The 26,757-nt window shown below is 37.8% G+C and overlaps 1 protein-coding gene across 3 annotated transcripts in view; it reads right to left on the bottom strand.

Moving 5' to 3' along the window:
* The window catches only part of KDM1A (lysine demethylase 1A), a 64,076-nt gene extending 37,319 nt beyond the window's left edge, over positions 1-26,757 (bottom strand). For 2 of the 3 annotated variants that reach the window (XR_011377552.1, XM_030875406.3), the window contains exons 1-3: positions 26,277-26,757; positions 18,195-18,360; positions 4,415-4,474 (exon numbers count right to left, since the gene is read on the bottom strand). Coding sequence is in view for 2 of the 3 variants with exons in the window: in XM_030875406.3 (XP_030731266.1) it covers positions 4,415-4,474; positions 18,195-18,360; positions 26,277-26,633 (583 nt within the window). In the remaining variant the exon portion in view is untranslated. The remainder of the gene's footprint in view (positions 1-4,414; positions 4,475-18,194; positions 18,361-26,276) is intronic. The other variant, XM_030875412.3, reaches the window with a different exon arrangement.

Below are 26,757 nucleotides of genomic sequence, written 5' to 3' on the forward strand. Positions count from 1 at the left end.
AGACGTAGAGAATGGACTTGAGGACACGGGGAGGGGGAAGGCTAAGCTGGGACGAAGTGAGAGAGTGGCACGGACTTATATATACTATCAAATAGAAAACAGATAGCTAGTGGGAAGCAGCCACATAGCACAGGGAGATCAGCTCGGTGCTTTGTGACCACCTAGAGGGGTGGGATGGGGCAGTGGGGTAGGGAGGGTGGGAGGGAGATGCAAGAGGGCGGAGATATGGGGATATATGTATATGTAGAGCTGATTCACTTTGTTATAAAGCAGAAACTAACACACCACTGTAAAGCAATTATACTCCAATAAAGATGTTTAAAAAAAAAAGAAGAAGAAGAACAAAGCAGGTAAAGATGTAACTTAGAAAATTATAGCTAAGCTATTGAGGTATTGTTTCCACAAAGACATCCAAACACTATCTAGGAAAAAATAATGGTTAACAAGAGGTTAAGCAAAAATGTCTAATGCTACTGTGGGCTGTACATTAAGAAATACTGTTGTTGGAGACAAGAAGAAAAATTCATCCATTCACAGTAGATTATGAGGGCACAAATACTGTATTCACAACAGTAGATCAAATCAATAATCCTCACATTTAATGAATCTCAACCTAAAATTAAAGACTGTCAGGAGAATTAATTACTCCTTAAGGAAAAAAATAATCAGTAACAGCCATATTGTGGAGGGTGAAGCATGAAATTAAGGCATGAAAAGAAGAAATGCTGACTATCAGATGTATAGGTTATTTCAGTAATTTGAAAGCTTCTAAAACTATACAGCTTTTTTTTTTTTAATTTATTTTTTGGCTGTGTTGGATCTTTGTTGCTGCACGCGGACTTGCTCCGCGGCATGTGGGATCTTCCCGGACCAGGGATCAAACCCATGTCCCCTGCGTTGGCAGGCAGATTCTTAACCACTGCGCCACCAGGGAAGCCCCAACTATACAGCTCTGATGTCCCCAGTCCTGTACCCCCAAATCAAAATAAAAAAACAAAGCCAAGTCCCAAAACATGTCACATTTATAAGAAGCATTATCTACCCAATAATCCTGAGTATTTGGACCAAATACCTCTTAATAGGTTACTTCTTGGTGTATTTCATGAGTGTATACTATTAATAAGACAACCAATGAACTCTGTAAACTCTACTTCTCCCTCCCCGAAACAGGGTAGTTTTCTTTCTTAGCTATATTATCTTCTATATATATGTTTAATAAGTGGTCAATGAACATCAATCCTACTGCAAAATACTATTGTCAATGACAGCCAGAAAAACCATGTGGGGAAAAAGCACTAAATTTTACATTATATTTGGTTCCTCATTCCAAGTGTTCTTATCAACAGAAATCACTCCAATATAGTTGGCTAATTTGGGAAATATGTAACAATTAAGAAATTTTATATGAGTCATGACAGTTTTAAATTATCTTTGAATCAAACATCAAAAGTTTAACAAAAGGAATTAAAGAAGCCAAAAGTTGTAACATTAATGTATATGTGGAATAACACTGTTCTCCATCTCTATCTTCTATATAACATCTAAAAACAACCCCAATTATTCTTAAAAATAAATTTTTTAAAAAAGAAAAATGGTCCCTATAAACTCAGTAATTATTGCCTTCCTTCTGGTTTTTAGGGATGAAAATTACTATTCCAAAGAAGGAAACCATTATCAAAATCAAGGTGAAAAGTGTGCAAGATGAAAAAATCTAACTTTTTTCCAAGGAAACAAAAAATGTTAATTTGGAAACTAAACTGCTCAGAAGGTAAATCAAAACATTCTTTCTATAAAATATTTCAAAATGAACTAACAAACCATTCTGGATAATCTAACTCAAGTATCTTCTTTAGAGGGAAGAATCTTACAGAATACAATTGTTTTCAGTATAACATCCTGATTAAAAGTAGCAGTAGTACATATAATTCAGAAGTATTTACACTTGGCTCTGGAATACAGTTTTATACTTTGGTGTTTGTGTGTACTTAACAGAGTCTGGTATTCTGGAAATTTAGAATATTTCAAAGATGCTACCTTAATTTTTTAAAAGCCCCAAGGCTGCCTACATACCAATCTTGCCCTCTGTTCAATTCCTCTTTCTCACCACTTAACACAGGAAATTTCCAGCATCACCTTTCAAAATGCAGTCATGCTAAAGCATAATTGCCTTTTCTAATGGTCTGATTGGCTAATGCTTTCCCTCAAAACACAGTAAAAGTAGTTAAATATTTAAGGGACTAATTTAGATCTTTCCGGATATATCAATTAGGCAGAAAAAAGGAGGAGAGGGAAGTGAGTATATAGGACTGCTATTCCATGAAATCATTTCCCCCCGATTCTGATATGATACAGGTAGCATCTTGAATGAAGTAAGAGAGATATAACAACAGAAAAGAAGGCCTCCATGAGTTTCTTGCCTTTTTTCCCCCTTTATTAACGTAGAGAAAATGAACTACAATTAGATTTCTAGCTAAAGAGGGAAAACAAGAGCCTGATAGGATGCACATATAAACTTCCTAAAATTAGTAAGTTTAGATGCACCATATCCAGTCTTATAATAGTTTAAAAATAAAAGAATAAAGAATAGGGGGAGAAGAGAGAAAAAGGAAAAAGAGGAAAATCCTATGATTTCTTATGCTTTAGATTTTTTATTTTCAGCGTAAACGCACACTTTAAATGATTCTATAAGGGAAGGTGTAAGGAATAGTATACGCATAAGAAACGAGACCTCTGGGTTTTCACTCCTCCACAGTTGGGTATATTCCTGGTCGAGTCATTTAACTTTGTGTTTCAGGACCTGATAAAACAGGGGTGATACAAATACCACCTATTTGAAGGCAGAAAGCTAGGCAAGATGACCTCAAGTTCCCTTCTAACTTTCAAGATTTAGGATGTAAACACCAACTTGCTATGATTTTTTAAAAGTCAAGATGTGATCCTGGTCCCAAGATACTCATGACGGTCATTTGGTTTTGTTAAGAGAATAACATTGATCACTTATAAGCATACGTTTCTAACTCCGACTGATCATCTCACAAATACATGCTTCTGAACAAGGTGAAAATCTAAAGAAGAGACCTTGAAGGGTTCAGAATAGTCACCACCATTCCTGGAAACACTTAAAACTCATGTTCTACTAATATTAAGTCAGTAGCACCACAGTTCTATAAGAAAGTCTGCTTTTACTTTCAGCAATACAACATGTTGTTTACTTAAGCAAAAGAGTAAACTTATTTATTACTCATGTAAAAACAAAACAAAAAGAAACAAGAAAACTCAATTTATTTCTTCAAGATTAAAGCTCTAAAGGCTATCCCTGACCCTCAACAGTTCCCTGGAAGATCCAATTGTGCATCATTTGATGAAAAGCATTCTTGAAGATTTATCTATCAGATACAGACTCTGAAAGAGAATTTTAACTCCTCTAAGACAACCATGTACTGATTATCAACCTCCAATCCTTCAAATAGCATTTAAAGAAGTCTACTTCTAACATTCTGGATCCCCTAAGTACTAATTTCTGTATTAACATTGAACTATTTTTGATCTAAGAGAGTAAAATACAAAATATTCCCTGGACCTGCTGTACACAAACTATAATAAACAAATAATTTTAAAGTAGACTTAAGAGTTCAAAAGTGACAAACTCCATAAGTGATACCTATTCCAAGTCTATCAAAATGTATATATAAACTAGTTTTGAGCACTGGCACACACAATTGCATCCTTTAAGAGGTAAAGGATGAAATCCAGATATTCTACTTTGGATTCTTGGAACAAACTTTAACTGTTCCAGATAGGCCCCTATAAATCATTTAACCCTTTACTTTTTCCAAAAGTTAAAATCTCATAGTTTGGTCTGAAAAGAAACAGCACTTCAAGCAGAGTTTTTAACAAAGATTAATTTTCATGTGAGAAACAAAATGTTTAAACTGCAAAATGATTAACTATGTAATGTTAACTGAAAAAACTGTATCCAATACCACTTAACCATTTCTCTTGCCCACATAGTTCCTCTGACTAATCCTAGAAGGCCTTTCCATCCTGTTTTTCAGCCTATGGCTTCCCCTCTGTGTATAAAGTTATTTTTCTTTGTAAAGGTCCCATGATTTCTAAGACTATGTTTTATATCATGTTTACTTTTACTATAAAGGCTGCTGGGGAGAAAAGTACCCGCCATCTCCTCAAAAACATGAAGAAGAGTGGAGGGCTGAGATCGGCCTGAGGACTTCAAAAGGTTTTGCTTGCCTTTGTTCTGTCTACACTTTCTCCTATTATACTACTCTGTCCTGTGGGTTAAAGTTCCCCTGCGCTTCTGGCTAAAATGTGGGTACTACAGCCAAAAACACTTGCAAGCATCAAACCCTGACTTGGCGGCTCTTGCTAAGTGGCAAGCATCTAATGCCACCCTCACCTGATGCTTGGCCGTCTCCATACCCTCCAGAACTGTCGTCTTGAAGTCCTCCTGCTTGCCCTGTGGAAGGAAAGAGGAGAACTCAGGGACCTTACTCCATAAATTGAGATAATATCTGGACATAAAGGCCTAATAGTTGGCGACTCACGAATTCACCACCAACTAGTAAACGCATATTCAGAGAGCTCCTTCTTCTGGAATCAAGGCCCAGGGAGTCACATTATAGTCTTCCAAATTCTGGTCAGGAAACTTCAACTTTACATGCTGATTCTTGTTGAAAGGTAGGAGAACAAAGTACGCAGTATTTCTAATTGCTAAATTCTTGCTGTCAGTCTTAATAGTCAAGGTTGGATGGGGGAAAAGGGATTCCAAATGTCTTTTACTACTTGTTGCTAGACTGAGAGTGGGTGTGACATAGGCTCTAGGATCTGGAGTTGCAACAATTCAGCATCTGCTCAATGTCTCTTAAACTTTACCTTTCTATCTAAAAAGAATATATATAAGACAACAAGCAAGACATAATTTTAATGAAATATTCTCCCCTTGACTTCAAAGAAGGGATGATAACTAAGATTCAGTTCCAAAAGAAGTTTCATTCACTATATATACTAGACAGTGCCAGATCTGAACATGCCAGTGCTTCCTCAGTAACACTTTAATTAAAACACCATAAAACACCTCACAGTCATATGCCAAGTACTGTAGATAGACATAACACAAGGGGGAAGGCTGGAGCAGGCAAGATGATGGGGGAGCTTCTACCTCAAGCTTCACAATAAGCCCTCTAAGAAATTTTCCTCATTGATTAATGTACAGAAATAACTTTAAGAAAAGTATCACAGCTTGAAAGTTAAACTTGAGAAAGTTCGGATAGATCATCTTCCAGACTCTTCCAAAAATCAATCACCAAGACAGATGCAATGATCCTCTTAAGCCTCTCGCCACCTGATATACTAGGGAAAACTACTACCAGTGTGATCTTTGGAAGATATGAAACACCATCCCACAAAGATCTAAAACTGGACACTCTTCATTAAACAGTTTATTCTAAAAGAATCTCAACTAGAAAGCAGATTGATTATTCTACCATTTGAGTTAAAAGGCAGCAGGAAAGTAAAACTAACATAGCCCCCTTACTATAAGAATGATCCCAGGTCTGTGAGACTTAAAATGACATTTTCATCTTTAAGTATATGAAGGTATTCATATATAAATGATTTCTGACAATATTATAATATGTTGCTAGATGGTATATGGTCTGCTTTGAAAGTAGAATAGAATCCCATCCTAAAATTATTTCACATTGCTCTTGTATAAACGGTACTTTAGGTTCTAGAAGGTTATGCTTCTCAGACAAGGTACAAGGTATATGATTTGCTGTTTACAGCCTTTGGAAAGGGCATATAATTATGAAGAGATAACTCCAATTATGAAATCCAATCTGTAAACTTATCTTAAAAATGCAGGCTGTACATTTAAAATTTTACTTTTAAAGTTTAAATTAAAAAATGTTCATTCTTAATGAACTTATGGATTTATTCATTTAAAAGTCTTTCAGAGTTAAAAAGTTTCAGAGTTAAAATTGTTGTCATTATTTTCTTTGGTTCCAAATAGCACCAAACTACACCAGAAGATTAAGCTATTATTTTAGAAGGGGGGAAAGGGGCTGAAAACAATGAAAGAGTTTCCAAGAAGAACATTTAGGCATTAGGAATAATATAGCTCTTCTTTCTCAAATTATGTTTCTGGCTTCTTTAAGAAAGAATGAAAACAACAGTCTCTTCTAATGATGGCATCTCACCACTTCTTAATAAGTAAAAACAAAACCAAAAAACACTTTCAAGCTTGCCATTAAGACTGAATTATTTTACCCTTTCTATTTCTATCATTTTCCTTCTCCTCCCACTACATGTCATACAATATGCTATTTACTGTACTGATTTTTTTTTCCTGTCAATGTTTTTTCTTAATAGAAATATGGATTTCTTACCCCTGACTTATGTGCTCAGAAGGTCAACAAGGCTGCTCTTTTACAACAAGGTAAGGCAGTCTTTTTTGCTGTCTGCTTTTGAAAAGAGGTACTAACAAAATTCTTATAAAGACACTGTCCTTCGATAAAAATACGTAGGAGAAACATGGAAAATATTCAATACTCTGGAAGATTTTTAAAAGGTATCTCTCATAGCAACAGAAAGTCAAAAAAGAAATGAATCTCTAAAATACTACTTAAGCAGAGAAACAGGAGAAAACCAAGCAGAAGATGATATAAACATGAAAGAAATGATGGAAAACAAAAAGTGCTTAAAATTAAGTAAATGAACAATATATTTGTCTCTTGAATTGATGAATATTTATAACCTGCTTGAAAGTAAAGTTGCTATTTTCTCTCTAATCACAATATACTCATGAGTATTTTGAGGGTGCCTACTTCTCCAAAGACAGCAGAAAACAGCACCATTTTTATTAGTGGTATTCTAGACCAATTCTTCCTCTTTTTTTTTTTTTTGCTTTACCAGCTCTCAGATCCTTTGTTTTGCCAGCATGCTATAATGTTCAAAGCACAGAATCATGCAATACAATTGGCATAAGAAACAGTCTTATAATTACGTATTAATTTCCTTTATTCTTTAAGAGAATATTCATTTTATTAAGAACAGCACACATACAAATGTTTGCAGCTAACTTTCCATCCAGGTAGTGTCTCTGATTAGAACACATAAAATGCCATATTCATTTGCTCTTCGGGTCTTTCAGGCCTAGAACTCTGCTTCTGACAGTGGCACAAAGACATGGAACAGCAGGCAAATGTGGTTGTTATCTTCCATGAGCTCAAATTCAAAACAGAAGATGAAAATATACACAAGCAATTTTTTAATATCACCTTGATTTTGGCACTACTGAATGAGCAGACTTCCTTTTGTTTTCACACACCCCCGCCGACAACACACACACAAAATCCTCAAGTTTGAAGTAGAGACCCTAATACAGTTTATTTGTGCATATCTTCTCCAAGTTCAAAATAAAATCTTTTCAGTTTATCTTCCATAGCAGCCTTTCAGTTGTCCTCTAATAAATCTACAGATCTGTTAAGTTATTCTTGAAGAACAGTTAAGTATCTTAGTTATAGTCACACTACTGAATTGTTTTTTCATCTTGATTCAAACTCTCAAGAGACCACTCTTTCAACATCTTAAGAGGAAGTCTATTACATTCAAATACTTTTATCTGGCAGGCATGGAGGCGAGAATCATTGGTGTGTTGTTCCCAGGAATATACTGAACAACATATTCATCACATTTTGACTATTTAGTTTCTTGGAATCACATTAACTGATAACTTTGTAAACATTTTGAGGAATTACTAAATCTTCTAGGAAGCAATGATCTTTAAACAGAAAATCAATTCATCAAAATTTATTTAATCAAAAATTTACCAAATTTACAGAATAAAAATAACTGCCAAGGATTGACTTCAATTGAACCTAAGAAACTAGCAAAGGAAAAAAACATCTCAAAAGTTAAAACCACCTTTGAACACACAAGTTTGCACTATATTAACACACTAGTTGAGTTTCTTACTTAAAATAAGCTCACAAATTTAATGTTTACTGAATACCCATCCAAACTGCCAAGCACAAAATCAAAAGTAGAAAAGGCTGAGTCCCTATTTTCAAAGGGCTCATAATCTAATTGGGGAAAGATGAAAAATATCCAGAAAGAAACTTTTTTTTTTTTTTTTAAAGGAAACAAGAAACACACACACACTTGGGGGAATCAGGGAAGCTTTTCCGAACAAATCCAGAAATTTGCATAGACTGGGGTGGGGGGTGCGGGGTACGGTGATACCACAGCATGGTCCAGAACATTTACAAAAGCAAGGAGAAAACCACAGACATGGTATGTACGAAGAATCGCACACAGCACCCTGCTTAATGAAGGAGATGATCTCAAAGAGCAGTGGGAGACACAAAGGATAAGCAAAAGTGGGCCACTTTCAGGGCCAAAACTTAAACTTGATCTTAATAGTAATGCAGGAGAATAGTATTTTTACCAGGAAAGCAACAAAACAAGTGATACTTTAATCAGTTTGTACTAGATGGATTAGAGGAGAAAGGTGATCTAGATAAAGGAGATCCAGTCGAAAGACTACTGAAATAATTTAGATGTGAAGTGAAATCCAGCAGAATAAAAAGATGACAGTAGGGCTTCCCTGGTGGCGCAGTGGTTGAGAGTCCGCCTGCCGATGCAGGGGACACAGGTTCGTGCCCCGGTCCGGGAAGATCCCACATGCCGCAGAGCGGCTGGGCCCGTGAGCCATGGCCGCTGAGCCTGCACGTCCGGAGCCTGTGCTCCGCAACAGGAGAGGCCACAGCAGTAGAGGCCTGCGTACCGCAAAAAAAAAAAAAAAAAAGTTTAAAAGATGGCAGTAAAAATGGACAAGGTGAAGAGGCTGTGCACAGGAAGACACATGACTTTACAAGAGACTTGATGAAAGAGATAAGGGGCTTTCAAGACTCCAAGCTTCCAAAGTTCAGGAGAATAGTAATACAATGGAAAAAATGGGAAATCTGGGAGACAGGTTAGTAAAATTAAATGGAAATACTCTAAAGATGGTTGGAAATTAAAGACTAGAACTCACAAGTGAGAATGGGTATAAGAAATTTTAAATCAACATAGAGGTAAAAAATTTTGAAGCAGCTGTATGATTAATCTCATTAAGGAAAGTCACAGTTTCAAAGAGGAATTGGTCAACATAAATGATAAAAAAAGTAAAAAAGAAAAAATTGAGAAAAATGAATTATTGGTGACCATCACCAAGTTGTGCTGCCTTCCTGTCCCTGCTGTAGTGAGAGGTGGCTTAAAAACACCTTCAAGTATACCACTCTTGCTTGATACATCTCTTTCCTGCTAACTTTCTGACTATGATTTTTGGCAGAAGAATAAATCATCTACAGCAGCTCAAAGAAACGCAAAGCAAAGTAAACTGGGCTCAGAGAGGTAGACTAAACTATCCTGAAGGAAGAGCCTCGGGGGTTCCTCTGAAGCACATCAGAGGCATTTTAAAACACCTAACACTGATCAATACTCCCCAACAAAATTAACCAAAATGAAATCTCCAATTAGAGCAGCAATTCTAGGGTTACACTGTTGTTTAAAATAATGAACTGGGACTTCCCTGGTGGCACAGTGTTTAAGAATCTGCCTGCCAATGCAGGGGACATGGGTTCGAGTCCTGGTCCGGGAAGACCCTACATGCCGCAGAGCAACTAAGCCCGTGCGCCATAACCACTGAGCCTGCGTTCTAGAGCCCGCGAGCCACAACTACTGAGCCCACGTGCCACAACTACTGAAGCCCGCATGCCTAGAGCCCGTGCTTCGCAACAGAAGAAGCCACCGCAATGAGAAGCCCACGCGCAGCAACAAAGACCTAACACAGCAAGTAAAATAAAATAAAGAACTAAGTCTAGAAAGCAGGAAAACCATGCTTCCTGAGGTAGGAGCCTGCCTGGAATTTTCTCACTGTACCACTGGAGGAGCTGTAGCACTGCTTTGCTCCTGAACTTAACACTGGGGCAGAACTGAGAAGCTCAGTAGTAGGGATCCTATATAAAAGAATGTAAAAGCCCTACAAGCTAGGGAAGAAAGCAAAGGTTTTGTAAGCCAATTGAAAGAACTGACTTTCTCACATGCTATTTCCCTCCACATTCCATAGATTTTCCTTACTTATTTTGTTGCAAAATCTTGGTTTGTAGTTCACTTTTCAAAATGTTGCAAAGAAAGCCCACAATTCAGATGCTATGTTATGTTGCTCAACTACCAAGCTTAAGCTGTGTTTGAGTACAGGTAGTTTTTTTAAAAACAAAGCTTATTTTTCTAGTTATTTACCTGTTTTTAAAAAGGCCAATATGGAACTTTATTCTGGAGCTGCTATTAAAAGAACCATTATAACTTTTCACAACTGATAACCATGAATGTATTTCCCGACAAGAGAGTTCCCCTTTCCTGCTCATGTAACAGTTTTTCAGAACTCTGGCTATCTATATCTTCCCAGGCTATGATTAGAGGCTCCTTCCATCTTAAACATGATTTGAGTCTACAATGCTATGAAAAACATACAACTTCTTAGGCTTTAATTAATCATATGTATTCGTCTATCTTCAAATATCAGAAGATGCTAAAAAATAGCAAAATCAAAAATAATCCTATTTTCAAATGTTTAAAACCTCTGTGATCAGCAAATATGGCAAAATTTAATGTTATATCTCGATAGTTGATACATGGATTTACATTGTTATTCTCTGAGGAGAGAAAGTCTTTATTAGAAAGTATCAAGATTTGCCACTCCTCCTATGATTTATCATATAAAAGCTTAAAGAATTATCTATCTTGTAAAAAATGATCTATTCACATTATTGAAAATGGGCTACCACATACACTTTCCAGTTTCCAAAAGTGACAGAGTATGTATGTCAACCTAGTCCATTACCTAACCTGATTTTTTCCTGAGGAGAACACTGATCTGATGCAACTAGAGATTACCATACTAAGTGAAGTCAGAAAGAGAAAGACAAATACCATATGATATCACTTATATGTGGAATCTAAAATATGACACAAATGAACCTAAGAAACAGGATCATGGACATAGAGAACAGACTGGTGGTTGCCAAGGGAAACGGGGTTGGGGGAAGGATGGAGTGGTAAGTTGGGGTTAGCAGATGTAAGCTTTTATATACAGAATGGATAAACAAGGTCCTACTGTACAGCACAGAGAACTATATTCAAAATCCTATGATAAACCATAATGGAAAAGAATATTTTAAAAAAGAATGTGTGTGTGTGTGTGTGTGTGTGTGTGTGTGTGTGTGTGTGTGTGTGTGTATATGGATAACTGAATCACTTTGCTGTGCAGCAGTGATTAACACAACACTCTAAATCACCTACACTTCAATAAAATAAATAAATTAAAAAAAAACAACACCGGGCTTCCCTGGTGGCGCAGTGGTTGAGAGTCCGCCTGCCGATGCAGGGAACACGGGTTCGTGCCCCGGTCCAGGAAGATCCCACATGCCGCGGAGCGGCTAGGCCTGTGAGCCATGGCTGCTGAGCCTGTGCGTCCGGAGCCTGTGCTCCACAACGAGAGAGACCACAACAGTGAGAGGCCCGCATACCACAAAAAAAAAAACAAAAACACCACCACCACCAACCCACCGTATTCCTGGTTCAACTGTGTTTAATAAATACAAAACATCTGTACACAAAAGTGGAGCCCATATCTTCTCATGTGATCCTCATATCAAGCCCCATTTTTCAGATGAGAAAATCCTCAAAGTATCCTGTTCTTCTATTATCCATGATCACACCAAATAAAGGATGGTAGCAAAAGAATACGAGGAGATTACAAAAATAAAGTTGCTCAGCTAAACAAATTACTATTTTGCCTTAATAAAAAATAAAGCAAAATTATCAATAAAATAAAATCATTCATTAAGAAAAGCAGGTCAATCTCTAAAGACCAAACATAACTTGGTAGCATCTGATTCAATGGTTCTTATCAGCCAAAAGCAGTAAACAGTTAAAAATCAGGGCTCTCAAACTGCTTCATAAAAGCCTAACTTCATTCCTTCATGTTTAAAGTAAAACGTCCAAAACCCAATTTTGGGAAAAACATCTGAAAACAATTTCTGCAGTCTCACCATACTTTGTATATACTTTTATCGTACTGTTTCTTCATTGTTGTCAATTAATATCTGTAACCCTAAACTGGACTGTGAATTCTTTGCAGGAGGACCTAGTCTTCAGCCTTGAACCCTCAGAATCCAGCACCATGCCTGGAACAAAGCACTATAGTTTTACAATTAATGTATGTAGAATAAAGTGAATGAGGAGCTGCACATTTGTGAAAATCTTATTTTGTGTGGAAAATGTCTCTATAAAAATTTTCCCCTCCACACCACCAATCCCCTACCTTGTTGGGTTTCTTTTTTGTTTTTTTAACTCTTCCTGTAAGTAAAGAAGGATCTGAAGACTTCCTTCCTTTCCACCCTTTCTGCCTGTAAGTCTCTCTAAATTTTTACCCTGAAATGTAACATCTAAGAGTATTTTGCCTTCTATTATACATTTATGTATACATCTGTATCTCACACTAGGCTATAAATTATCTGAGAGTGGGGACCATGTGTTGGAGAGTAATATACATCTTGGTCCATTTTTAGTAATCTCTCAAAATACAAAAATTTTGTTGAATTGATCTAGGTTACCTTTTCGGCCTGTGACATTTTCCCCCAGCTCTCTAGTAAGTTATTCTGGAGCATAGTTCCAAATCAGAACACTGAAATGATGCTATAATAAAAAAAAAAAAAAAGGTGGTGCAGTGGTTAAGAATCCGCTTGTCAATGAAGGGGACACAGGTTCAAGCCCTGGTCCGGGAAGATCCCACATGCCGCGAAGCAACTAGGCTCGTGCGCCACAACTACTGAACCTGTGCTCTAGAGCCTGCGAGCCACAACTACTGAGCCCATGTGCCACAACTACTGAAGCCCACACACCTAGAGCTCGTGCCCCACAATGAGAAGCCACTGCGATGAGAAGCAAGCGCACTGCAACGAAGAGTAGCCCCTGTTCGCCGCAACTAGAGAAAGCCTGCAACGAAGACCCAACACAGCCAAAAATAAATAAATAAATAAATTTATTTTTTAAAAAAAGGCAAGAAAATTAATCCTAGGTCTGTTTTCTAAATGTATACACCATACTTCATATGATGAGAAAATCAAATGATTTCAGGCACTTAGTTGACACTAGCAGGCCAAAATGGCAACATAAACAACTCTTCAGGGATCAATTTCCTAGCAACTTCTACTAAACCTACAAAAAAGGGTCTCCTGCTGGGTATGGGGGCTGTGCACCTGTAGGCATGGAGAGAGAAAAGGCTGGGATGTGCCACTTGAGAGTACTTACAGCCTGATAAACGAAAGTATTCACCTGAACTCTGACCATAACTATCCATGCTGCCAAATCCAGCACTTTTACTGACTGCAATCAGTATGACTGACTCATAGGAGAGATGATCAGGGTACTTTATAAACAAAGAATTATGAAAATATAAGGACCACTGTACAAATATTGGGACCGACCATTGATTTTTTTCTTTTAAAGTAAGGTCCATCTTCAGCTCTTCTCTGGTCAAATTCTATTATATCGAGTTCTAAAGGATAGTCCAAAAGATTCTGCCTTTTAGATTTTTGCTACAGCAAATAAAGCAACTCATCAAGTTTTCGGTCAATCTCTTGTCAACAGTATTTGTGATCAAATTTCACTGAATTTTAAGCTAAATTCTTCTACCCATACATGTACATTTTGTATATTTTATATAAATTTAGTATTTTTACTAATTCAGGTTGCATCTCCTTTTGTGTGATTTTTAAAAATACTTTCAATCTACAGCATGACTATTACATGAACAAGGCCTCCAAATTATTAAAACCATACAGAATTTTTTGTCATAGCAATCTCTCATATCTCATTGTTTTGTAATTTGTTTAAAAGCCTACATATCTTTCAAACACATACACCAAACACATCCAAAATTACCATGCACAACAGAGAAGAGAGCAAACACTTTCCTTTGTTATATTCTCACCAGAATCCTTATTTTAAACAAGGAGATAAAGTGATTCTTCCCACAGTCATTCAATAAAATGGAATATAATAAAGTCGTCACCGACCAGCTAACAATATCTAACAAAATTGATTTGAAGAGTTAATCAATGGTTAATGGAAGCCTTTGAGTTTCATTAGAGTATTAGCACAGCACTGAGCCTGGAAAAATGGTACACATACAGACACGTGCACATACATACATATATTTTAAACATACTTCTGATGTCTCTATTGAGAAATCCATTAACGTGAAGAAGTCTTAAGAAAGGCATCTTAAAAACCCATTTCAAATTTCATTTTATTTATTTTAGAGTAAGTTTCCATACAAATCTTAAGCTATACACAACTAAGCTACTTCTAATCCCAAATGTTAGAGTTCCTAAACAGTAATCCCAAACCAGAGTTCCTAAACAGTAATCCAATACAAAATTTAAATCCAGGAACTACTTAGTGAGATTTTTCTGGAAAATTTCAACTGCTGAAAGGCAGTGAGGGGAAAAAAACTATGTTTTGTATGAAAATAAAAAAGCTAAGTGCTAGCAAATTAGTTAACTTAGTAAAACCTCACTGAGGAATAATCTAAGGTATACAGGGTAACAACTGAGTCAAGAAGGGAAGAAAGCTTTTCTCCAATAGAAAGTTACTTTAACAGAGCAGCAATTATTCTAAACCAGTATGTAAACTCCAACCGAGATTTTACTCTATTTTATAGACGCTCACTATTATGTAACACCACTAATAACCAAACACTCAATTCCAAAAACAACCTGTTCAGGCTCAGTTGCCACTTTTATCTTGATAGAAGAGGTACTGGAAAACCAAATAAAACCATCGTTTGTTAAAACAAATATATTCAGAAGTGTATAGTAAATATAAAAATACATGGAAATGTTTAAGAAAACAGGTGAATTTTAAACATAAGCAGTAATATTTAGTATGAAAAATACATTTACCTATGTGACTACCACACAACTAAATGCCACATTGTTATAATTAAAAACTGACAAATCTACAAACAGTGTTTAACCCAGAACAGAGAACTTTTTCTCAATTAAAAAACCTCCATTTTTTTTTGGCCACACCGTGCAGGCTTGCAGGATCTTAGTTCCCAGACCAGGGATCGAACCTGGGCCCAGGCAGTGAAAGCGCCGAGTCCTAACCACTGGACCACCCGGGAATTCCTGAAACTCAAACCTCGTTTCCCCAAAAATTCAACTTTGATATTGAGAACATTTTTCCATTGATCAAAATCTAGTAAATTCAATTACCAAAATAGCCTAAATCACCTCTCCAATCCCAGTCTCTTTACTCCTTTACTTTGCCCTTATAGAGCACATAGATTGATTTTTCCAAAACACGTATTTTGGTATAGCACCTTCACTCAAAAAACCTCAGTGTTACCCATGGCCAGATCCTCCTAGTGCTTAAAGGACATCAAGTTCAAATTCCTTAGCCTGGTAACCAAGGCTCCAACCTTCCTTTTTGGCCTCCTCTTAGAAGTCTCCTAGAGGAATCTTCTCTAGTCAAATCATTTTACCCACTGACTTCAGAATACCTTGTGCTTTCATAATTAACAAAATATTTTATTCTTCTTAAGATTAACACTGTGGAAAGCAAAGCAAAATTTTCTAAACATGTTTAAAAGCTGGTAAGAATGAAATGTATTCAAACCTTATATATTTTAAGAGAGTAAGTTAATGTCTAGTTATCACCTAAAATAACTGAAAAGATTTGGTAAAGAACCAGACCCACATCTTCTCTCAAGATATTAAATACGCATATGGCAAGGCTTCCATTCAATTTCTGAATGAAAACTTAAGTGAAAGAACTAGTTCGGATAAGACAAGAGATTTTGGAAACCCTGGACAGTTTCTACATACTTGAACTTCCCTGATAATATTTATTCACCATGAGGACCCAAACTATTTCTAAATTCTGCAGGCCAGTAAGTTACCACTACTTTTCCAGGGCAAGTATTCCCTAATTCACCCTACAAATGTTTAAAAAAAATTTTTTGAGTTGTTTTAGAGGAAAAATAACTTTATTTTCATAACCACAAATTAATTGTACGTTTTGGCCGTTATCAGCACACCTCTGAGCACTGAAGATATCCTAAACTTAAGAAACAAAACTTTAACTTTCTCCAAAATATTAAATAGTTTAAAACTTAAACTAAACCACTGGATTAACATTAACTAGAACATAATGGCATAAAGACAGTTCCCCAGATCCTAAATCCCTTTGCTAAGATATTTACTTTTGGGGACTTCCCTGGTGGCGCAGTCGATAAGACTCCATGCTCCCAATGCAGGAGGCCCGGGTTTGATCCCTGGTCAGGGAACTAGATCCCACATGCATGCAACAACTAAGGAGCCCGCGAGCTGCAACTAAGGAGCCCGCCTGCCGCAACTAAGACCCAGCGCAACCAAATAAATAATTTTTAAAAAGATATTTACTCTTTGTAGGAACAATATCTGACATTTATGGAAGAAGGAAAACAAAATAAAAAACCTCTTTCACAAAAAAGAAAACACCAAGACTTGGTTTAAAATTCTCAGAGGACAAAGTGTATATCAACTTGATACTTTATGGTAAATCAGTTTCTTACTGGAGACACTGACAACTACACAAAAAAGAGGGTGAGGCAGTATCTGAGATATCAGATCATCTACTGAATAACAGAGATCAGCAGCCTCTGGAGCTATATAACAGCTATCAAAAGGATTATCCCCATGTATCTCATTGGCAAATCTACAGCAAAGGTAGAAAAAAAGAAAGGCAAGAATCAAAGAAGAATATAGAAGAAAGGAGTAGAGAGTCAAGGGAAGAGTTGGGAGTAAGGACAGAAAGAAGGGGAGAGTGCTAAATGTAAAAGACTAGGAAAAGGAGGAAAAAAAATCAACAAAAAGAGAGGAGGTGTTGTTGAGGTACGTTTGCCTCAGGGACATTACTCCCAAAGGTAATATACCACTCCCAGTAAGTAACTCTCCGATAAGTTATTTTAAGAAAGTTTTAGGAAAACCATTCTTAGGAAATCTGAGTCCTGAGAAGATTTAAACCCAGAATCTATCTTTTTCTAAATGCTCTCAAACTGTATTCTTTTATCACATTTTATTACAATTACTGTAAATTATAAATTTTTATTTTTGAGTTTTAGCTAGAATCTGTTTGATAAGTTCTAAATCTAAGTTTAAATTAACACCTGATTTGTAATGCTCTCTAAAGAATTGGTGAGGTGAATGGGCCTGGAGCTACTGGAAATACAGAAAGTATTTTAATGAGAAGAACTTAGTAAAAATTCAAAGTCAAGAAGAGTTAAAAAGTAGCCATTAAAGGCAGAAGATATGAAATATTAATTAAGATTCTACTTTTGTTTGGTCTCTCCAAAACAAAAGGGTATTCCTAATTGGTCTGGGCATCCTCAGTAGGACTCACTGAGGTGATGTTAGTGAGAATTCTTTTAAAATGTTTGAACCTCTGAAAACAGTACTACAGGCTCCAATAATCTTTCAATGTCATAGGGAAGATTGTGTGACCTTAGAATCTCTTCACAGCCTTTTCTTATACCATTCTTTTGACTGGAGGCTCAATAACTAAACAATAACAGGCACTTAAGTCTTTTCTTTTTGACTTCAGAATGTATTTTTATCTTTGTTCACCAGGAAAAGACCCTTTTCAAAACTGATCCACACCACGAAGGTTTTACCTGAAAGTATCTAACCATGAAGTAAATGGCATAATTTAGCCAGAATAATTTCTGAATCATTCTATCTCTAAATTCTGAATCAGAGTTATCACTGAAAGGTTTGGTTCTTCGGGTTTGGCTTTCTGTGCACTTTCTCCAACTTTTCAGCTGCCTTACACAGCCATTATCCTTCTACCCTCATTCTTTACTTTCCTCCTATATGTACAGACACACACAAAAAGAATGTCAGTACCACTATGTATATATGCATGTATATTTATGTGTGTATACATGTATATGTGCATACACACAAAAATACACATGGCCAATATAAGAGTATAAACCAAAGACATAAACAACATTGCAGAATAGGAATAAATTCATTTATTCTTATTTCTAAGATAAAACAAAACTGTGGTTAGTTACTATAACTCACCAGATGGTTCCTCAGGCTCACTTTCATTTTCTTCCTCAGGTGGGGCTTGAGGGGGTGGTGGGGGAAGCTTCTTTTCCTTCTCTGCTTTAGCATTTCTCTCTTCTTCTGAATAATACTCATCTTCTGAGAGGTTGGCCAAACTTTCATCCATCTCTCTGTACTCTACCTATATGGAGATTATACCAGGGAAAGCTAAATACAATGGACATCTAAAGTCAGAAACTCAGTTTGGAACCATCAGTAAATATGAATTGTTTTCTAACTTCAATTTTTAAGGAAAATAAGCAAATAACAAGGAACAAGCTAGCTCATAATAGGTAACCATTAAAAACAAAATCTCTCATGAAATAATCTTGTGTCAGTTCAGATTTAGCCCAAACTGTAACTTTTACATCATAGTACTGAAATTCAAATCAATGACTCTGAGGCTCTCTACAAATAAAAATTAATTGTGTGTTTGTGTGTGAATCTATACATATGTATATATCATGTTCACATACTGGAAGTTTCAACAAAAGACTAAGCTAGCCCTCAGTCAGACAAAAATACAGTTAGCTAGAATAACAAGTCTGTCTAATGCCAATCTGTACTTCTAACTACTATTCCATAGGTAGATAGCAAAAGAATTCTAGAGGGCTTCCCTGGTGGCGCAGTGGTTGAGAGTCCGCCTGCAGATACAGGGGACATGGGTTCGTGCCCCGGTCGGGGAGGATCCCTCATGCCGCAGAGTGGCTAGGCCCGTGGGCCATGGCCGCTGGGCCTGCGCGTCCAGACCCTGTGCTCCGCAACGGGAGAGGCCACGGTAGTGAGAGGCCTGCGTACTGGGAAAAAAAAAAAAAAAAGAATTCTAGAAACCAAATTGAGGAGTGGGGAGGGTGGGCAGGGAATAAAAATTGCAAATGGCAATAGTCAAACTGAAACAATAAAACGGTACATTTGCTTAAAACAAAAACATAAACAAAACAATGGTGACCTAAGAGAGTTGAATGATGAGAGCAAAGAATCCTTATTACAACAAATTAAGGAGTAAGTCATGTGGATATGGAGACTACAAGCCTTACTACTAATTCACACCCGTTACAAAGGGGAAAACCAGGTAATAAGTAGAAAGAGGAAGCAGTCTTAATGAATGTTTTATTGGGGGGTAAAGCAACTTAGGATAGGGAAGATTATTATGGACCGCTTTGTTAAAATGTGTAATGTGGTATTACAAATAGTCATCAACCTTGGAACACTGTCAAATCATCATTTTGACCCCTACCCTAACAAGGAAGCTACAGAAACAAGAGCTCTCTATTCTGGACTGAATGAAAAAATAAAACGAATAAAATAAAAAGTATTTATTGGAGGTGGAGACAGGGCAAAGACAACATGGCTTCCAAATATATTAGATTTCTGAAATGCATCGTCCTGTGGATTACAGTGAATGTAATCTATTTTAACTTTCGAAATATCTTTGAAATTGCTCCAGATGGCTGGCTGCTATTATCTGTCTTCTTCTTTTTTTTTTAAGTGACATGACCACAGGATTTGGGTGGTGGGGGAGTAGGTAGCTAGGGGAGGTAAGAGTTTTACTGAAAACAGGGATTGGGTTAGAAAATGGAAACAATTATGGATAAATTGAATAGTTTTGACCTGTGCTCTAAGAATTTTATTTAACACATGAATAACCGTATTTATCTATCAAATACTGAACTGAGAACATGGCACAATGGAGAAAATGATTATGAATGAGTATCTCTGCCCTTAATAAACTGAAACTCTAGTTGCAAACAAAAAAACCTGATCAGGTAAACATCTCAGAGACTTTACAATAAAATCTCCCCAAAATGCAGATAACAAACTTTATCCTACTTGACTGAGATTAAACTGTTAGGAACAGACCTCAGGATAATGGGTAAAGCAGCAAGGAGGGAAAAAAGTTTCAGAGGGAGCTGGGTTAGAAAATGTAATACATGTTTACAGTATGCAGCTTCCTTTCACCTTTTACCCCTCAACAGTGCTTGATCTCTCCCTGACCCAAAGATTCAGCCCTTTAATCCCCTGCCCATCAATCCTACCCATTCAATCAATAATCACTTAACAAGTGCCTACTGTGGAACTGGGCAATGTGCAAATTCTGAGACAAACACAAACAATAATATACGATCCTCTCTACTGAATTAGTTCAGCTTTTGCCTAAGACACCACGCCCTTTGAAGGAAAAATGAATCCAAGATTAAAGTTAGAGAAACACTGCATTTTTTATAGGCCCCCTCTAGGAGAGTCATAATACATGTTAAAAGTACTGAGAAGTTTCACAGCAAAAACAATCTTCTTAAATATTGTTTAATCCAATGTTTTGATGTAATAACTACTAACAAGGAATATACCTGGAAGAGGCTGGTCTAGAGTTCTTAGCTTTCAAGAAAAAAAGGAGATCAGAAAAATACCTAGAGATAGGAGTAAGAATATCTAAGGTAGTATTTAACAACAACAGAAAAAGAACTGTGTTCCACAGAACCCTTGGATTTTTGGAGGATTTCATTTACTAATTTTAAAATGTATTTTTAACATGAGTACTCATATGTTAAACCAAACCATAACCCTTTAGAGATCACCAACATATGAAGTTGTACTACTTAGGTAACTCAATTTTGGGTAGACTGAAGAATAAAATTTCTTCTGCCATCTCTGTTCAACTGAGAGAGTGTCCTGAGATGGCAAGACAAGCTAAAAACAAAGGAAACAACCTTTTGCACTACCACTACTTGTCAATCAGTACAATACTTCATAAACAAAATACAGAAATTATTGAAGCTGCAACTATTTATTATGCTTAACCTCCACTCCCAAATTTGGCTCTACCAAAATAGCCTCATTGTCTCAAAGACTGACAACTAAAATAAATGTTATAAATTTAAACTTCATATAAAACAGGCAAGTAGTATTTTATTTTGGGATTGTGCATAAAATTATATTTTGTAAAAAAGGATTTCCCCACTTACGAAAAAGTTTAAAAATCATCTGAAAGAATCATACAAACTCTAAAAAATAAGAATTATTCCCCTGACAAAAAGAATGGATGCTATGAACATAAAGGATTGGGAATCTTTTATCCCTAAGTAAAATCCTCTGAGACTTCAGAGGTTCTACAACTACTTATAACCAAGTACAAAAAGGTGTCCCAACAGGCAGATGAGTCAGTAGGGTACTTGTTCTTACCTGTACACCCGTGACTCTCAAATTTGTATCTCTAGTCCTCCTATCTCTTCCACACCCTTGCTACAGTGATTCATTCACTTCCCAACCACCTTAAAGCTCCAGTCTTTTAACAGTGCTTCCTTGTAATTCACCTAGGGTACAAGTGCCAGATTAATTGTCCAAATACACTGTATTTTCAGATAGTTTAACAAATGAATGCCCAAACTGTCAAAACAGCATATAAACTCTCTAGCTCTAATTAGTCAAATTTACCTCTAATCATTTTCTAACACACTCGTCAAAATCATCCCTAAACTCCCTAAAAGCTACTCCCACCTTTTCTGTAAATCCAATGTCTAAAACTCAAGGCCCACCTCCTCTGCAAATTACTCCCTAAGTCTTCCAAACTTACAAATATATCTTTCCCTTCTCTAAATTCTCATAGCACTTATACTTCATAATTTAGTGCAATGCTGTCTGACAGAATTTTCTGAGATAATGGAAATGTTCTGTATCTGTGCGTCCAATAAGGTAGCACTAGCCACCTGTGGCTATTGAGCACTTACCATGTGGCTATTTAGGATTAAATAAAAATTAAAAATTCAGTTCCCTCAATCTACTAGCCACATGGTAAGTGCTCAATAGCCACAGGTGGCTAGTGGCTACCATCCTGGACAGCACATATTTAGTATTTGGCTCTCTACAACCTAGATACAACTCTGCAACATACTGGTCCCTCCAACTTATCTTGCTCCTAGAAGAACCTCATTTCCAATTAAATTCATTCGCCCATTGTTCCCAACATTCAGTTGTCCACTCTGGACTCCCTGTTGCTTCTCAAACCACTTTCTATTATATTCCAAGCATTTTTCACTTCCTTTTCTTCCCTAGTAGTACTTAAATCACTGGGTACCTACTTACTTATGCCAAACACTGCAATAAGCATTTTATTTACATTATATCTAAACCTAATAATGTTACAAGGTAGGATTTATTTTTCTGAGGAAAAGGAATCACAGGAGGATGAGTTAACTCCAGAAGTCCATCCTTTTCCAGAACACTTTTAAAAATTCTGTCCTTTTTCAAGGCCCAGCTCAAGACTGCCATTCCTTAAGCTGTGTGGTGTTCCCAAAGTCTCAGCCCAATTTAACAATTTCAAACCTTAAATAGTTTGCCATAATGTTAGCATAGACATTCAGAGGTGAATTTATGCTGAAACTAATGAAACTTAAGCCTCAGGGACCTTCAATTGCATGGACTCCTTCCAATACCCTGAACCTAATTTTGATTACATAATTATATATATATTTACTTATTTATATAATTATATACATGTTTATGCATATATAAATTTTTTTAAAAAGAGGGCTCCCCCCAGGGACTTCCCTGGCAGTCCAATGGTTAAGACTTATTGCTTCCATTGCAGGGGGCATGGGTTCAATCCCTGGTCGGGGAACTAAGATACCATATGCTGCACGGTGTGGCAAAAAAAAAAGAGTGTCCCTCCCCAAAATGAATAAGCTCCCAGGCTATAAAATATAGATATATCCCCTGCATAAACTCTTGAGGCAAGGTCTTGAAGCAAGGTCTATCTACAGTGGACTCAGCTTCCATTTTACTCCTTTATGGATACTCTATCCCTTGAGGTCTGTTTCCTCTGGTTCCCAAGACTAGCTATGAATACGTAGGTCAGCTTCCCCAGTTCTTTACTTCCTAGTTGCTCACCAAATAAACACATAACCCATTTTTCTTTTGAGAGTTTCAGAGCTAATCACAAAGGAAAATTAAACACAGGAGAATTACAAAGAAATCTTACAGCAAGCCCCAAATTAATCTAGATTCAACACAATCCCAATCAGAATTTCAGCTGCCTTTTTGCAAAAATTGATAAACTGATCCTAAAATTTATATGGAAATGCAAGAGATACAGAATAGCCAAAACAATCTTGAAAAAGAACAAAGCTGGAGAACTCACACTTCCTGATTTCAAAACATATTGCCAAGCTACAGTAATCAGGACAGTGTGGTACTGGCATAAGAACAGAAATATAGATCAATGGGATAGAATTGAGAGTGGAAAAATAAACCCTTACATTTATGGTCAATCAACAAGGGTGTCAATCATTCAAAGGGGAGAGAACAGCCTTCAACAAATTGTGTTGGGACAAGTGGATACACACATGCAAAAGAATGCCACGTACAAAAATTGACTCCAAAATGATCACAGACCTAAATGCAAGAGCTAAAACTCTTAGAAGAAAACATAGGAGTAAATCTTTATGACACTGGATTAGGCAATGGTTTCTTAGATGGAACACTAGAAGCAAAAGGGACAAAAGAAAAAATAAACTGGAAATCAAAATTTAAAACTTTTGTAATCACCGTATATACAGAACTCTAACTACTCAACAATAAAAAGACAACACAATTTAAAGATGAGCCAAGGCTATGAATAGACATTTCACCAAAAATATATATAAATGGCCAATAAGGACAAGAAAAGATACTCAATTCAACATTTTTAGCCTACATATTAAAACCACAATGAGATAGCACTTCACACCCACTAGGATGGCTATAATAAAAAGACATTATCAAGTGTCAATAAGATTGGAGAAATCGGAACTCTCAAATATTGCTGGTGGGAATGTAAAATGATGTGGCTGCTATGGAAAACTGTTTGGCAGCTCCTCTATAAGTTAAACAGAGATACCATACCACCCAGCAATTCCACTCCTAGGTATCATACCTAAGAGAACCAAAAACATGTTCACACAAAAAACTGTACACAAATGTTCACAGCAGCATTATTCACAACAGCCAAAAAGTGGAGATGTCTGTAAAATGATGAATGGATAAACAAAATGTGGTATATTCGTACACTGGGATATTATTTGGCAAGTGAGCTATCAAGTACTGAATGGAAGTACTACAACATGGATGAACCTTGAAAACATGCTAAAGCCAGACACAAAAGGCCACATGCTATATGGTTCCATTTACATAAAATGTCCAAAAAAGGCAAATCCACAATGACACAAAGATTAGTGAATGCCAGGGGCTGGAGCCAAAGATGAATGGAGAGTGCCTGCTAATGGTACAGGTGTCTTTTGGGGGTGATGAAAATATCCTACAATTGACTGTAGCATATTGTGCTGGTTGTACAACTTTGTGAATATGCTAATAATCACTGAATTACATACTCAAAAATGGTAAATTTTATGGTATGTGAATTATCTCAATAAACCTGTTTTTAAAAAAAATATCTGAGGGACTTCCCTGGTGGCTCAGTGGTTAAGACCCTGTGCTCCCAATGCAGGGGGCCTGGGTTGGATCCCTGCTCAGGGAATTAGATCCCACATGCATGCTGCAACTAAGAGTTCACATGCCACAACTAAGGAGCCTGTGTGCTGCAACTAAGCAGCTGGCAAGCCACAACTAAGGAGCCCGTGTGCAGCAACTAAGAGACCCAGCATGCAGGTATGCATGCATAAATAAATAAGACACCTCGTTCTCTTAAAAAAAAAAATCTTATCATCTGGTTTCTGGCCAAATTTTCTATTGAAATAGTTAAATCAAAACCCAATTGGGCTTCTATCCTCTATTTCATTTCAGAGAATTGGGAGTTGCCAACCTATGCGTTGGTTAAACCGCCCCTCCCCCCCACAAAGACTTCCCTCCTTTATACTTGGAGTAAGGTATTCTTGGAGAGAGATCTCTCAAAACTGGGCAATTCAATCTGAGGGCTCTCAATCTGGGCAATACTCAAGAAGCTCCTCATACACACTGACTTGGTATATCCACTTAAATTATATAGAGATAGAAAACTTGTAATATGCATAAATTACATAATTTTAAATATTTAGTTACTTAAAATTATATGTACATATACTTCCAGTTTTTTCAACTGTACCATGAAATCTCCAGAAAAGGGCCATGTCTAAAGTCTGTGCCCTACTACTGCCCCAGTGCCCTGCTCACTGTTGGTGTCACATGTGGTCCTTTGTTTCAGAGGCTGATGCTACCTTATCACATTGTAAGTGTAGGGCTTACATTCCAGTTCCACCACTTACTTAGTTTTGCGACTCTGGGCAAGCTGCTTAAACTGCATGCCTCAGCTTACTCATTCCTGAATGGGGCTAGCAAAACCTGCCAGTTGGTGTTTAGCAAAAATAAAAAGTTGGTGATGCTTTGAACACAGCATCTGGCACCCAGAGATGTGAGTCTGCATATACTGTCCCGTGACAAAGCCTTTTCTTGCCGTATATTTACACCTTGACTAATTGATATTAACCCTCTTAATCAGCTTCCTCATTTGTAAAACTACATCAAAAGATCGTTGACAGGATAAAAGGACAAAGAGCAAAACTCTCTAGCACACAGCAAAGGGCTCAAAAAAAAAAAAAAAAGTTCCTTTTTTCCGGTCTTCAAGGCTAAGGCAATTTCTTTAGCATCACCCTACAGCCTCAACGTGCTCCCGGCCGAAACACATAAATATTGCTGAGCAGCTTCCAGACACATCTGTGGTCAAACAAATGATGTATGTCTCCAGCAAGGCCAACCATAACTCCACGTCAGGGAGCCATTTTTCCCAGTCAAGAAAATGAAAAGGTGTACGAGATGTAAATGAGTAAATACCCCTTCCCGAGATCCCCCTTTCCCAGGACGGCCCGGTCCCGGCATGAAGACGCATTCACCACCGCAAAGACCTTCCCTTCTCCCACCTCACCCAGCCAGCTAGTGGAGAGGTGGGTGGAGGTCGGTGACTGGGGAGGTCGGGGGGCATGGGGCTCAAGGCCCAAGACCGGGGCTCGCGGGGGTGGGGGTAATGCGGGCTGGACAACCTCGGGGAAGCTTGGCATTGGGATTAGCGGTTCGAGGGCGGGGATCGGGCCTCACCTTCGCCCGCTTGCGCCGACTGGTCCGTCGCCCCTCCGGAGTCTCTGCGATTCCCGTTTCCATGGGGGTCGCAGACCCAGGCACGACGGTAGGCCCAGCTTGAGGCCCGGCGGACCCCGGCGGCTCAGCCAGGCCCCCGGGGGGCGAGGACCGCGGGGGCTCCTTCTTGCGGGGAGTGCGCTCCCCGGCCGCCCCCGGCCCGGCTTCGGCAGGGCCGGACAGGCCCGCGGGCGGCGCGGCCACCTCAGAGCCGTTCTCCGAGCCGCCCGCTGCCCCGGCACCGGCCTCCGACCCGGCCGCCGCCGCCGCTGCCGCCGCCGCCGCCGCCGCGGCTGCTGCCTTCTTCCCAGACAACATCTCGGGCCGCCTGGCTGCGGACGGCCGTAAGGGCCGCTCGGTCTGTCGGTCCGTGAGTCCGGAGTCGCCTCGCTTCACTTCACACAGTCCGCGCGCTGCCAACCGTCGCCGCGTATGCACGCGC

This window comes from Globicephala melas, chromosome 1 (genome assembly GCF_963455315.2).
Source record: "Globicephala melas chromosome 1, mGloMel1.2, whole genome shotgun sequence".
Lineage (NCBI taxonomy): Eukaryota > Metazoa > Chordata > Mammalia > Artiodactyla > Delphinidae > Globicephala > Globicephala melas.